This window comes from Tigriopus californicus, chromosome 2 (assembly GCF_007210705.1).
Source record: "Tigriopus californicus strain San Diego chromosome 2, Tcal_SD_v2.1, whole genome shotgun sequence".
Lineage (NCBI taxonomy): Eukaryota > Metazoa > Arthropoda > Copepoda > Harpacticoida > Harpacticidae > Tigriopus > Tigriopus californicus.
Window position 1 is genome coordinate 1191330 of NC_081441.1, and position 15151 is coordinate 1206480.

Below are 15151 nucleotides of genomic sequence, written 5' to 3' on the forward strand. Positions count from 1 at the left end.
TCTCGTCTTGAATTGCTGGGATTCCAATCTCGGTAGCGGTAAGGAAGTCCGCACAAAAAAAATATTGTGATGGCAAACCCATTTCGACGTCCAATCCTCTAATATCGCAACTGTATTAACTAACCTTCCCACCATTTGCCCTTGAGCTTCTCATTTTCAGCGGATTTCCAGGAATAGAGTTCAGAACTTTGAGTCTCCACTTTAACTTTTTTGATGGGTACTACACGTATAGCCCAAATAATAATGCAAGACATGAACTACCTGGTTCGGTTCCAGGAGGAAATTGTGTGGTGAGCTCAAAATCCAATCTAAAAAGCAAAAACACTCAATTTTAGCCAACAGTTCTTCGGAGTTAGAACACTTGACAAAAAGTTCAATGCAAGAAGTTCTTGTATATCGTGTCGGGCATTTTGTTGCACAGTAACAATTTCTGTTGACACAATTCGAACCACTTCACTAAGACAGGAGGAAAACACCTGAGACATTTGAATGAATTTCAAGTATCACTTAGGAAAGACACCAGCTTGCTACTGAGATGAAAATTGACAAAAGTCTACATCAGCAATGCGTATAGATTTTTTGGGGGTGTTGAGCCAATGGATTTTCACTTTTTTGTGGATAAAGCTAAAGATATATCACAAGTAGACTAGAAAATGAAATTTCCCCCTTTATCCACTTTTCAAAACATTATATGATAAATCACCACTCACCTAATTTGGCAGATGTCTGAAAACGAAAAGGAGTTGTTCGAAACTTTTTGAAAATAAAAAAGGATTTAAAGATGCCTTACCGTCTGCGATCCTATTGATTGCCACCGTACAAGTTCTGCCATTCTTTGAGTCCGAACCAGGAAATCCGTCATTCTATGAAATAAAAGTGTTCATTTACCTTGAAGAGCAAGAATGACCGGTTCCGAAAATTTTGGAAATCCCACAAATTTGCCAATGATTTTCTTTTCTTACCCGGACATAAGTGCAATTCTAAAAGGGAGGAAAATTCAAGTCACCAAAAGACATTAGTACTAATTGTAAACGAATGGCCCTTACATTCGCCACCGTCCCGCTACATCCTGTAACGACAATGACGCAACAAACGCCGAATCCTAAAAAGCAAGAACCATTTAAGAAAGGGATCGCATGGGTAAATAAATCATTCACTTTTCTTTCACCTGCAGCACAGTTACCGGATGCCATGCCTCCTTTTGAGACACAATCTTGCTGACTCAAACAGCAGCCCATTCCGTCGCCAGATTTTCCTGGGCAGCCCTCATTCTAAAAAAACGTGAACCTTTACTTTTTTTGCATTCTGGAGGGTGCGTTGGTGAGTCGGTCAAAGGGAAGGAAGGCAAAATTAGATTTGTTTTTTAACGTGTCAATGATATTCGAAAGAAGGACGTTGCACTGCTACTTATTTTTTTCCTCGCTTACAAATCATTTTAACTGATCTATGGGGCGAGGGGGTTAGTGGTGGCAAGTCTTAAGGTAAGGGAGTCAAGTAAAATATGAAAGAGTCTCCAATGATCAGCAGTATGTTTTTTTTTTACCTTGAATCGAACGACATTGAAGAGGCTAAAGATCTCTGAAAAGAGGAGCAATTATGTATGGTAATATCATATTCCTGTTTCAGAAATGAATTCCAACTTACTCCCTTCGCGATGAGAATTTTCAAGTTTGTTGATGTTTTGCCGAAATCCAAAAGCTAAGGTCCCAAAAGCCATGCATAAAAAGATGGCTAGAAATGCACGGAAAGCCATGATGTTTTCGAGCCGAGGGATTGGAACAAATGAAAATCTTGGCTCTATTCATTGTCTTCCACTTTTGAACGCCCAAGCAATTCACCGGTCTTGAAACGGGTTTTCCAACCCTCTGTCCCCCAATTGATCGAGCCAAACCTTAATCAATCGTCGAGGAAGTCTCCAAACTTCCAAGGGAAAGTAGGGCAAAGTTAGTCAACGGGCTTGTTCGCGCCTGCAACTGGTTTGAAATTGGTGGAAATTCCGGTTCAACTGGCTCAGCATTACTTAACGCAAGAAAGCCGCTTGGTACAATCAAATGATGGAAAGCGATAAGCTTTCAAACCAACTGGGTTGGCGGAACTCTCCCTCAAGTGAGCGAGATTAACAAGATGTTTGACAGGGTTACATTCTTGCCCCATTTCAACCCCGCTGAGGTCAGGTAGAGGGAGGGAGGGAGAGGGTGCCAAGACAACGTAATGCAGCATCTCTGCGTAGTCAGATATCCTATCGCTTGAGCTTACTTTTCATTTAGAGCTGGACAAGCGAGGTACCAAACAACATCAATCGGTCCTGTCTTTTTCATTGTCCAAAGAGAAGTATCGAAATCTAACCTTTTGTTCTGGCAAGAACTTGTGTCAATTCTAGAATCATGGAGCCCGGCCAGATTCTCCTGTCCTGTTTACTGGTGCTATCTCTTTCTTTGGTGGAGATTTCAACGGACTCATCTCTGAACTCGACTCAAGAGAGTAGAGCGGGAAAACGTGAGGCAATTGATTTATGAATCTGAATATCTTTGTTTTTATGGCACTTTGTTCTTTTCAGTCATATCCATGTTCCAAATCGTCAAATTCAAGGTAAATGCTTGCTTATTTATGATTCAATATCCATGGTGTCTGTCTGTCCAACCAACCATTTGAGTGGATAAAGCATGATTGGCGATCTTCAGCAAGGTGGAAGAGAAGACTGATCTTTGACTTTGTAGGAATAGTCCAAGAAGGACATGAGAGTGTGGCAAGGCCGAAGGCTGTGCAGAAACCTTGAGGTAATCATCAAAATCGAATTCCTTTAGCGCTACCCACATCGCAATGAAAAGTATCACGAAATGGGCTAGCAAGAAGAATTGGACCACATTATTTTACCTGATGAGCACATCGTGTAAAAACAAAACTGGATCTACTTGAATGACTTGTACCTTTTAAACAAATCATGAGATGACTTGACCACCTTGACCCGAGTGATCGTGGACAATGGGCTGCGACGAAGCTTATTGCTCATGACGGCAGCAAGGCTCTGGTATATACGGGTAAAATGCTAAACCCTAGGAGTGTCTGGCATTAAGTGCGAAGGGAATGCATACTATCATATTGTTTCCCAAGGAATAACAAAAAATCGTGGAGACATTGGTGAAGCCTTAGCTGGATGACGCCTAAGCTTTTGAGTGCAGAGTCTGCATAGTCTGCAATGGTGAGAAAGAGCAGAAATATCTTACTCCCACGAGAGTTTTCACTTGATTTCAGAATGAAGCTTGCGCCGCGGGAGGAGTTCGAAACGGGACGTGTTACACCGGTAGGACACCAAAAGAACATAAAGTTTCCTTATGAACTGTATTCAATGATTCATTTCTCTTCTCTTTTCATATAGGCGACGAATGCAAAACTCGAGGTTAGTTGACACCAGCAACGCGTTATTATGACTCGCATCGCCCAGTCAGTACCACATGGCAATATGAGAAAGCCCACTCGAATGGGGCAAAAATAGTATGGAACGCACCAAACAGCGACATTGAGAAGCGAGTGTTATTGATTTGGGAATCTATTTTATAACCCTGCACATGAACAAAGTATGAAACGTGAAACAGACGAGTACGATTGGCAATATGTGCCACGTGGATCTGGGTAAGTTTCAACTAAAATTAAGTAATCGCAACATGTCAGGTCGTTGCTGTTTATTTTTTATTCTATTTTGGTTTGGTTTTTCACGGGCTTTTCTAACCGCTACAGGGAATGTAATCCCCAGTACTATTGAAATGAAAGGTTATAATTCGTCTATTTATTACCTTTCAATCTTTATATGATATTTGGTCTACCAACGAATTTTCGTCCTTGAATATATGGTTGATCAGGAATGCTATCTAAAAATTGCTTCCAAGCCTGGACTTGAAGATGCTACCGGATCAACAGAGCCACGTATTCCCTACGAATATTAGAGGGAAGCAAATTAAACAATGAAGGAGCCCGAGAAAGAAGAGAGGTGGACTTCATTGTTCGAACTAGCCTGGATTCTCGAGGGCTTGAAGGTGCTCTCAAAACGCACATTAAGCCTCGTCTGTCACTAGAATTGACCCTAAATCTGAGTTGGGACAAGCTCATGGATGCTTTTGAAGACCTATCAGTATCAGACACCTTTCGTACCTTCTCTGAACACTGTACAGTCCCAATTTTTTTAGCCTCTCCCAATACGAGAGCTCTCTCAATCCTATGATGTTCCTAGTGAAACATCTTGGACCTGCTCGAGCTTTTGCAAACCTGCTGAACTCATTGAAGCCCAAATGGGTGAAGCATATCGAGATGTGGCTGACATCGACTTGTACAGAGTTAGCATCGTGGTGTATCTCTGGACTCAAACGTGCGATATATCCAACCACACATTTGAAAAGCCTTACCCACCTTCAACTGGATATGTTCATCGAACTTTCCATTATTTGGAGACTGACACCCTAGATCTTTCATAGATGAGACCTGCTCAATATCTTTACCTCCATTATCTACGAGTGGAGTATTTAAAGGGGGTTGACCCAAATGTCAGTGAGCGGAATTTCATTCCATTCAGGGCCATATTACTCTCAGTTACCCGCGAGTAGATTCGATCTAAGTCCTTTGCAAGGCTACTAGAATCTTGCCCATTTCTACCAGAAAATAACTTTGTATCGTCAGCAATAGAGAAAGACAAAGACAGAAAAAAATGCAGTGGATACCATGTTTTCAAAAAATCAAGGGGACATTTAGGGTCTAAAATTGTTGAAAAAAACAAAGCCATTTAGCCTCAGTAACTCCTTAGGAAATCATGTCATAGTTTTCGGCCAACGATAAAGAGATGGCCTCCAAATATATATGCATAGTTATAACTATAAGGTTTGATTGTTGCAGCGCATGGTTTTGTGAGCTTGAATATTTTTAAGACCAGTTTCGGTATTTCTTTCGAAATTTGGAACAGGTAATTTGACCACGGTGATATCTGAATCTCCTGTGTCATGTTGTCAATTTCTTCCCAGCTTTGCAAATACAAAGCCGGGGCAGAAGTATTGGTACAAAACTTTAAAAGGGGCATTAAGGCATCTACACTTGTTTTCGGGTGAAAGTTTGTAAAACAAAAGGTATTTTTTGTCACGTAACAATAAATTTCAATCGATATCGCATCCATTGACCTAAATGACGGGCCCTTTGTGACGGTTGAAGGCACAGCAGGCCTCGGAGACTTCAGCCGTGGTGAACCTAGCCATGCTCTTCTTTTCCGACCTTTGCAGTCTTGAGCAAGGGCCAGCCAGCACTGCTTCTTGCATTTCACCTCAATGGCTTTGCTAGGCAGAGGATCTGTGGCTTTTGGGCTTCCATGGGAAACTCAGGTCCTTGGACAAGATTGCATGCCGGGTGAAATCAGAAATCTATATGGCTTTGTGTGATACATTTGCTGGCGAGGAAGAGTTGCGCCTGACATGCACTCTCTTGAAAGGACCGTAGAACATACTGTAAATGAGCTTACCCCGTCGTGTTTTCACTTCAGGCGCGGCCTTTCAAAACAGCTCACAAAGGTATGACCGTGCAACGCCAAAAAAGATGGTAAACTTATCATTCATCATTAGGGGTCAGAGGAATAGTTTGTGATTTTGGTTAAAATTGTTGTTTTTAAGTTACGAAAATCAGACAAAATAAGTTCTGAAAACGTAAAAATTAGTTTAAAAAGGGGAAAGTAGTTTTTTACTTGTTTGGATATTCAAGTATTAATGTGGTATTTAGGGTAAAATTGCTTGATTAATATTTTTCTAATTCTTGCTCTTTGGGCTCAGTTCAATCCCAGATCTTTGCCCTCGGTTTGTTGTCTGTTGTAAAGGGATTCGTTGTTCTTGGATGAACTTCTCCTCTCACCAACGGTCTGAGGATGGACACCAAAAAGGCTCACCTATTTCCCTGGGCCTCTTGACGGTCCTCAGCAGGCCTTTAGTTTTGGTTCTGACATCAAGACTGCCCTCACTTGCATTGTAGAATGATGTTTTGGTGGCAAACGATGGGGGGGTTCCCACCCGCCTTCAGATTAAAATTAGATCATTTGCAGTATGACACTACTGTATGTGTTCAATAGTTCCTCTCAATGAAAGCTTGAGGTTTCATGTCAAACAAAACTATGAGCGAGGACAACCATTGCACAGAATTTTTTTACACCCATCCTGCATTTCCCCTAACTTTCCCCTAAACATGACGAAGACCTATCATTTTCCTCGAAAATCCTCGGTTTTAGGTTATTTCATGGTTAGCATTCATGAAGTAGTTTCTTGCCAAAAATGACCAAGAAACTTAATTTAATGTAAAAAAAACACTCTTCCAACCCCTAGACATCACCTTTCACTCTTTCGGCGTTTGAACTCCGTGGGATGATGGATGACTGCAATTGGCAACACTCTTTGACCTTTTCAGATCTCAGTCTCGATCGTCTTTACTTGAATCTTCACTGGCGGTTTAAATCTTATCATTTTCTACAAATAACAATATTTTCTTTATTCCTATGTTCAGTTTACATCAGTAGGGTCATAGAAATAAAGGGCGTGGATGAAATGTAGATTCTCGCCACAAAGGGTGCGAATGTAGGGTTGAGTTGGAATTCTTGAAAAGAGCATGTAACGTGGTGGTCAATGTCAAAAATTTCTTAAAACGATTTGTCTACGTTTGCTAGGAAAGTTAAAAGAATATTGAAAAGGCATCCGCTTCTCCAAAAGTAAGAACGGATATTCAAGATTGGGATTTAAAGAAGGCACGGTTGGGATGTCATTGAATATTGAAAGCTTGAGGCCATCAAAACCATTCCCGAATTATAGTGCTCTGAAGTATTTGTTCCCCATTCCCGACCGATCTGCTAATGTTCAGTTGACTCAAAGCAGCTCGTCTCCTTTTCATACTCCCCTCGAGAAAGCATTACTGCCTCAAAGGCCAGTTTTTTTGCTCTCATCTAAACGATTCACCTCCGTTTTAGGGGGTTCATCGGCGGGCTCATGTGCTGGTGGATATGGGGTGTGCTGTGCATGTAAGTTGAATAAAATGGTCCATCATTCGAAAAACCCTTCAATGGCTTCTTCTTATCCAACCTCCCAGTCACCTTGTCATGTGGGGCCACGACTGTGGAGAATTGCACCTATTTGGTTGAGACTGGATCGGCCAGCACCATCAGTCCGTGCAAGTACACGGTTTGCCCATGCAGCCGAGATATATGCCGGATCCGATTCGACTTTATGGTGTGACAATGGCATTGGAAGAAGCGCAACAAGGCCAACTCTTCTAACTTGAATCCAATCTTTTCCTCTAGACCTTCAATATCAAAGGCCCTGTGACAGGCACTGCCATTTCTGATCCCGCCATGACGGCGGCCACCACCGAAGGTAAGTTAAGATGCCAGTAAGGAGATTAATGCCAAAGGGAGTTAGTGTTTCAGTACTTGAGATTGCAAAATGATTACAATGTAAAATGAGTGATGTAACGTGCTACGGAACTTTCATAGTTTCATGCTCATTGAGAGAGTCGAATAAGAATATCAATATGAAAATACCCTACTTGTCTTACGCCCTTGGACCAAGTCTCTTGCAATTCATTTAAGTTCTTCAAGCTTTGGTTTGATTTCACTGCACAGAATGGTGAATCATTTGTTTGACGAGTTTCATGAAGCCAAATTGTTTATTAGTTTGCTGGACAAAGCAATATTGTAGTTTAGTTTGTATTTTTGAGGTTAGATCGCATTACGCGTACGCATTTTTCAAGGTCCCCATAGACCCGTGTCAATATTGCCCATGCTCCATGGAAGGATCAACAAACACTATTAATCACTTTTGACAATTGGATCTATTGGGTTGTGCTTAACTTAACGCTTTTTTGAAATGCGAATAAGCATGAGAAAACCATGCTATCAATGCCAAAACAGAGTCATGTTCCAATTTGTAGGCGGAGCCATCGGCGATTGCACCACCGACACTTTCACCATCACGGCCCCCGGAAATTTTGCTCCGCCTCTTATTTGTGGATTCAACAGTGGACAACATAGTAATGCGAAAATATCTCTCCAACCAGATTAGTAATGGATTTTTTCAATATGGATTTGGATCTGCTTCAATTTAAGTGATTGTGGATGCATCCCCTGATAAGTGCAACGAAGCAAATTTTGGCCTAGTTGGAGGTGGAACGCGAAATTGGGACATCAAAGGAAAGCAATTGACACTGAACTCCTCATGATATTGACCCAATATTGAAACAACAGCATGTTGGGGGATAGTGGAGTTCTTTTTATTTACAAAACACTAACAAAACAACAATGGAGTTTGGCAAGTGAAGAAAGTAAGGAAAAGTTCTAAATTTGACACCCTCGTTGTGGACGTTGTTGTTACGTCTAGCTTAAGGCGTGAGCAAATAGAGCTTGACCAGCCACGAAGATCGTTGCTGATGTTCGTACATGCTATAGGTTTTAGTGTTTAGTGTTTAATTCTAGTGTCATACAAGTTAGATTGGCAGCAAGAAATCGATTACAAATAAAGCGGGCATTTTCCGCTTCTATGTGGCAAGCTAGTCTTCATGCATGCTCACACTTCTTTTACCTCACTACAGGGTGCGGGGCAAGCGGTGTTCCAGTTTCAAAAACTTTGAAGCTGTTGGCCGATTCTGACCTCGTCTTGCAAAGTGATTAAAACGCCAAAAGAAGTTGGATTAATAGATAATATGATGTGGCTCCCAATCTATCCAAATACCGAGTTTCATGCGATTGGTTGAGTATTTCATTAGCTGGATCAATCGTTCAATTCTTATTGAAAGTTGAACGCCACATGCCTCGCACCCTCTATATGTAGGAACATATCTACTCCTTGTTTAGCGGAAGTTTTCAACGGATGTTTTCTCTTCTTACCCTAAGTTGATATTTCGAATTGTAAAGTAATTGGCACATTTTTATTCAAATCTCTCCATTTTTGCTTTCTTTGAAACCTTATGCGAAAATATCTTTCTGTGTTGTGGTTAGTGTTTTGTAATGTTCATGAAATTGTGCAGTGACTCAATATGCTTGTGGCGATGAACAAGGAGGTAAATGATCATTAACAGTTTGCGCCAAATAGACCATTTGCTAAAGAAGTTTCCCACAGGACCTGATGGATGTCTTCAGTACTTTACTGGAACCACGGGGACAGTAGCAAGGTACGTTCAGACCATGATAGTCAAATCAACAATTATTCCAAAAGCTCTCTTGTCTTTCAGTTTCAATTTCCCCACAACAGCATCGATATTGGAACCATCAAGTACGTTTTCAGCCCAACGTTACAGGAAAACTACTTTCAGTTTGCAATTTGGTTATCAACTTATCATTGACCATCCTGGAGCTTGAGTTTGTTTTCGTTTCCCTTATTGTTTGTTATCAGCGTACTTTAAACTTTTAGCGACCCATCTTTCAAATCAACAACAGAGCATGTGCTGGAGACAAGAGACGAACACTTGCGCTATTTGTTGGATCCCTGAGATATTGGGAACGGATCAAATAACTGTAAGTGAATGAAATCACTCAACGTTTTCCTCATGATTGTTACAGTTTCCAAACAACTTGAAATCTCATGTTGCAGGGATCGTTTGGTATCAGGTAAGGATAACATTAGACAAGTTGAACTTTGAGCTTTTCTCTCCCATCAACCGAAAACGCATCACAATTCTGTTTTAGTACCACTGCAGGAGGCAATAAAGCACGTGGGGAAACCGACGGAAAATGCCAAGGCGACTATCTTTTGGTAAGTCTATAACAAAAATTGTACATCTCCATCAATCTGAAAAAAGCTTCGACAGGAGAGAATGCCCAAAAATTATGTACTATGATTGTTCCTTCTGGTTTGTCGAGCTAAGAAAATGCCAAGATGCTTTTTGATATTGCGATCAAAACTTAGTTCGGCATTTAGACTATTGTGAATTGGTATAGGTGGTATATACTTTGGTTTTTTTTACCTTACCAAATACCAGGTGTTATAGCACATAAAGATTGAAGATCCCGTAACCAACATTTCCAAAAGCATTACAATATGCTACAGTAATAAATGGAAAGGGAACCAAGTACACTGGCAATCATATGGTAGGTAAAAGTGTTCTAGATATTGAACTGAAGGTTCCTGAATAAAATATAGGTAAGTGTAAAGCTCCAGGAATCCGTGCTATGCACCGGTGGTCCTTCCTCTTCACAGAGTTGTCAGAGAAGTCTTTCTCAAGGATGCCTTTACCAATTTTTTCCCGAATACTTTTTAAGTTGATCCGGTCTGACGTGTTTGGACTGGTCCGAACAACGTCTTCAAAGCTTTGAACCTCAAGTGCTCAGAAAGGAGGTTGTGCCCAAACAGTTCAAGTTTCATTATACAGCTACTAGATATCACTTCTTCATGGTCTTATGTTTAGCCCTACAATGCCGTAATCACTCAGGTCTGATGAAGACGCCTTATCTATCTGAAACTTGAGGAGTATACTTAGGATGGGAACGAGCCAGTTGTTGCTTCTTCTCCTCTGCTAATGTGGTCAATAATGCTTCATGTATTTGAATGAGTTTGCTCGTACCACCAAGTAAGATGTGCTTTGTTATCATTTGGAAATAAGCACTGAGTGCTTTTTGTAAATTAACAATGAAGTCTTTTTCAAATCTTCAGTAAGTTATTCTAATCAGCATTGAACTCAAGTCAACGGCGTGAGGAGCTTCAACCATTGTTTGGGGACAACTTTTTGGCTCCCATCAGTTGCACCTGTTGTCTGCATTCTTCTTACTTCCGATCAAATGATGATACATAATATTTTCTTGTTTGTTTCGATTTGCATTTTTTTGACCTGTCCTATCATTACACCATGGAGAAGAAGATTGTCGGATTTAAATGCTTTGGCACTATTATAAAATGCTGTCTGATATTTGCGACCATTTCTGGAAATAAAGATTTGGAGACACTAGATGAGATTCCATTCGGGTAGTTAATGAAGCTATTGTGGCACAGCCCAGCTAGCCTTCGTAAGCGAAAATTCGAGCCATTACTTTACACGTCCCTACTCTACTTATGGTTCTATATTCCCCTAATCGCTTAACAGTGATATGTGCCATATTTACCAACATGTAAGATAATCCAATGAGACAAGATTCTCACAATGCCGTGTGGGGCATATCATTTTGCACACTTTTTTAAATGATTTTTTTTCTGACTAAAAGTAATCTTATAGACTTAAAGCCAATTCTCGAGATTTTGTGAGGTCTGCAGGTTTCTTTTGCGCCTAATTGGGTAAATTTCTTCACAACAATAATAATTATATTCAAAGATGTCCAAGCTCCGTAAAAGAGTCTTTGTGCGTATTGTTGCTGGTGGGCAGGAAGACCGTCTGCACTTTAAAAAAGTTGTACAATGAGTCCGGAGGGTTCAAAAAGAGGTCAAAGTATTCAGGGAGGCCTTGATCTGTCCAAACTAGGTACAACATTTTTGTATTGTAGGCGGTCTCCTTTGCAATTCCAAAGTACTTGGCAGTGAAGGTTGGCTGGTCATCAGTAACAATACGCACAAAGACTTTTTCATAGAGCTCGGACATCTTTGAATAAAATTCTTATTGTTGTGAAGAATTTTACCCAATTAGGCGCAAAAGAAACCTACAGATCTCACAAAATCTCTAGAACTTGCTTTAGGTCCATAAAATTACTTTTAGTCAGACAAAAAATCATTTTAAAAAGTGTATAAGATAAAATGCGCCACACGGTAGAAGGTATTAGCAAGCATTGCAGATTCTTAGTAACCATGATTATTTTCTAGATTCCTGATGCTCAGTCCGATGTCGCAACCGAAGATGCAGACACGTTTGTTGTTGGCAGCATCGGTTCGGATGTGCGGCTCAGTGATCGGGTTTGCGGGCGACAACTTAGTTCAGCCAATGACAATGGCGACCGGAGAATGTCCTTGTCAGTTTGCAGTAAGTATGCGTTGTATCATGATCAGATTTCTCGCATTGTCACGAATTTCATGAGTCAAGAAAAAAATAAGGAGTATGTACTTGAAAACAAAGTTGATCGACATCATTGTAGGTGTGAAAAAGCTCATATCATAGCATCTGAAAATTTTACCCTTCAAAAGAAATGATGCTATGATTTGAAACAGCCATCAAATTGATGATACCCCTTTAGTTTTTATAACACTTTAGAACGAGTAACTTGAGTGTTTGAATTCGCTAGTTTTTTTATGTTTTAATCATATAGCCAGCATTAAAATGTAAACCTCCCATCAAATGCTTGAGGCGAACCCAACCAGGGTCGAAGATAAATTTGTATCAAATCATAAACCCAAGAGCACTAGGTATCTCTGCTGAACCGCGAAGTCAGACTGCCATGGAAAAAATAGCATATTATGATAACAATATTTGCGACTTTCCTACTTTGATTTTGTTCAATTGAAAATTTCAGTCATTGCTCGAAAAAGTGTTTGCCATTTCCAATCTAACGGTCGAAAAAGAGAGAGAGACAAAAATCCCAACGAAAGGCAATTTGTGTTGAGAAACCAGAATCGTTGTTCACCAACCAAATCCAAATTTGTCGCTGTTTTAGCTCCCATGTTTTGAGTACGTTCTGGAGATGCTCGTACTGAAAAAGGCAAGATCTCGTACTAATTCACAAACCACACTCCCACGGACAGCTCGTCAACTTGATATTTGTTAATTTCTTGATACTTGTGTGATGATTACTGACCTTTTGATTTTTGCGGAAACAAATTGTAGCGGTGACTATAGACGACATTATAAACGATATACGGTATTTCTAAACATGACTTTGATGCATTCAAATCAAGTGAAATATTATGGTCCAGTAAAATTCTAATCACTTATGTTTAATTGTACGTAGGTAGATATGGACCTATTCCGACGGCGAAGACTTTTTTTTCTCACTTTTTAAGTCGAATATGATATTTTCCCTTTTTAGCCCAACAACGACCTTTCCGCATGACCTTTAAAACGGACGCAGATGAGGTGACTCTAACCTCTACTTCAGCCGCTCCCAATTCTGCTGCGTCCAACGAGTTGAGCCGAATTCCCGGGGGAATCGTGGGCTTCAATCTTCGATGGACACTGCAAGCTTGTTCTTAGAGGACCAAAATCCAATGTTTATCGCATATTTAGAGAGTTTCTTGGAGCAAAATGTTCTACCTTATGACGAAGCATTGACATCACGAACAATTTGATGATATTATATTGAAAATAATAATAAATGACATACTAACATCTTCGCCTTGCCTTGTTCTTGATGGTGAATTAGACAAGTGATGTTTGTTAAAATGTAATTGTAATTGGCCAATATCAGACAGTTGTACGTAGTTCAGATAGATAGATCAATTTATTTCAGGAACACTTTGAACATGATTGGATAATATCGGAATCTAAGCTTTAAGTTAACATCTTAATATATCAACAATTTCATGAGCATGTAATTCCTCAGGTTCCGGGTTGGCCAAAGCTTGCTTTCACCAAGACCTGGGCAAATTAAAGAAGACATAGATAGTCAATAATGTTGCAGAGGCCAAGCTGCAACAGAATAATAACGTGAGTTGGAAAAAAATACAAACTGAACTAGAAAGACAAGAAGGAAATCATATCGGTTCAAATTATGAAGAAAAGAAGGGACCAAGAAAAAGATAAAGACAGAAAAACATGAAAAGCAAAGAAAAACATCTATCTTAGGTTTAAATTTGTTCTTTTTACTAGAAAATGCGAAAAGGCTTCAGGAATGGGAGGAAAATTGATAAGTTCAGAATTGTATTTGGTGCGTGGAGTGTTTTGAAGAGAACGAGCGCCAGATAATGGTGATGAAAGAGAAAAATAAAAATCATTTCTCAGGATTTTTGTTGGTATACATAGCAATTCACGAGGGCTGGTGTAGACATTTGAAAACATTTGAACGTCTAGATGTGTTTGTTTCAAGATTGTGTCGTAAATCAGTTTTCCAATCACTTGATTATATTGAGAACTGAGATGATTCGGCATTCACTTGACAAGTGACTTGTGGGACGGGTGCTATGATGAGAGAAAGTGTTTCACATATTCATTTCGTTAGCCATTCATTCATGAAACAGTGCATAATCGTTACGATATCTGGTTCTTGATACTCAGCTCATTCATAGCGTGTAGAGATATAGATCCATCTGGGTGACCATATTGCCGCAGCCCTGGAAATGCTTCGTAAATACTGCTTCAAACTCTTTCCTATTTCACTATAAATTGGCGGTTCGTTTGATCTCTGACAAAGAAGCTCCGGTGAATGAAGGGATAAGCAGTGTTTTGCAGAAGTCTTGTAACGAAGAAATTATCCTCTTCGCGTTACGGGTGGGAGTGCCACCAACGATTTGCCTACCTCGTTCTCCTTCTTCGAGATTCTATAGAGCGCCATGAAAGCAAACCGTACGGGGACTTATTTTTTTTTGGTTTGGTTTTTCAAGGGCTTTTCTAACGTTCCAAGGAATGTAATCCCCAGTACTATTAAAATGAAAGGTTGAAATTCGTCTACTTATTACCTTTCAATCTTTATATGATATTTGGTCTACCAACGAATTTGAGTTGGCAGACCGAGCTAGTCCTTGAATATAGGGTTGATCTAGAATACTATCTAAAAATTTGTCCAAGTCCGGCTTGAAAGATGCAACAAGATCAACAAGGCCTACATATTCCCTACGAATATCAGAGGGAAGCAAATTAAACAATGAAGGAGCCCGAGAAAGACGAGAAGTGGACTTCATTGTTCGAACCAAACCTGGATTCTCGGGGGCTTGAAGGTGCTCTCAAAACGCACATTAAGCCTCTCAGTCACTACAATTGACCTTAAATCCTGGGTTGGGACAAAGCTCATGGATACTTTTGAAAACGTACAGTATCAGGTACCTTTCGTACCTTCTCTGAACAATTATTGGTATCTATATCCTATAGTATAGACTAGAGGGATAGTCAGAGAAACGACACTCACGAGATTTCTGAGATTTTTTTTGGCTCCCTCGCGGCTGCCTGGTGTGTGCCATGGGGATCGGCTTTGAACACATTTAGTTACGTGATTCTCAAAATCAAGTTCCGAATTCAGGGAGGCAGTCAGTTGATGGCTCGTTTGTCTGTTTTGGTTGAAACTGAGTAACGCAAGAGAAGTCAATCA

At 40.2% G+C, this 15151-nt stretch overlaps 2 protein-coding genes across 2 annotated transcripts in view; one reads left to right on the top strand and one right to left on the bottom strand.

Moving 5' to 3' along the window:
- LOC131893635 (uncharacterized) overlaps positions 1 to 1267 on the bottom strand; it is a gene marked incomplete in the record, with an annotated part of 4299 nt that extends 3032 nt beyond the window's left edge. The window contains 4 exon segments of the mRNA XM_059243736.1: positions 791 to 863; positions 963 to 980; positions 1047 to 1102; positions 1169 to 1267. Coding sequence (XP_059099719.1) covers positions 791 to 863; positions 963 to 980; positions 1047 to 1102; positions 1169 to 1238 — 217 coding nt within the window.
- Positions 1268 to 2296: 1029 nt separating this feature from the next.
- LOC131891928 (uncharacterized) lies at positions 2297 to 13207 on the top strand. Its single transcript, XM_059241624.1, has 17 exons — positions 2297 to 2496; positions 2558 to 2589; positions 3253 to 3301; positions 3377 to 3397; positions 6977 to 7027; positions 7096 to 7235; positions 7307 to 7379; positions 7936 to 8034; positions 8111 to 8192; positions 9026 to 9060; positions 9120 to 9171; positions 9232 to 9272; positions 9411 to 9514; positions 9591 to 9607; positions 9686 to 9752; positions 11784 to 11940; positions 12941 to 13207. The coding sequence occupies exons 1-17, from the start codon at positions 2385 to 2387 to the stop codon at positions 13102 to 13104; spliced, it is 1296 nt and encodes a 431-aa protein (XP_059097607.1). The 5' UTR covers positions 2297 to 2384; the 3' UTR covers positions 13105 to 13207.
- Positions 13208 to 15151: the final 1944 nt, after the last annotated feature.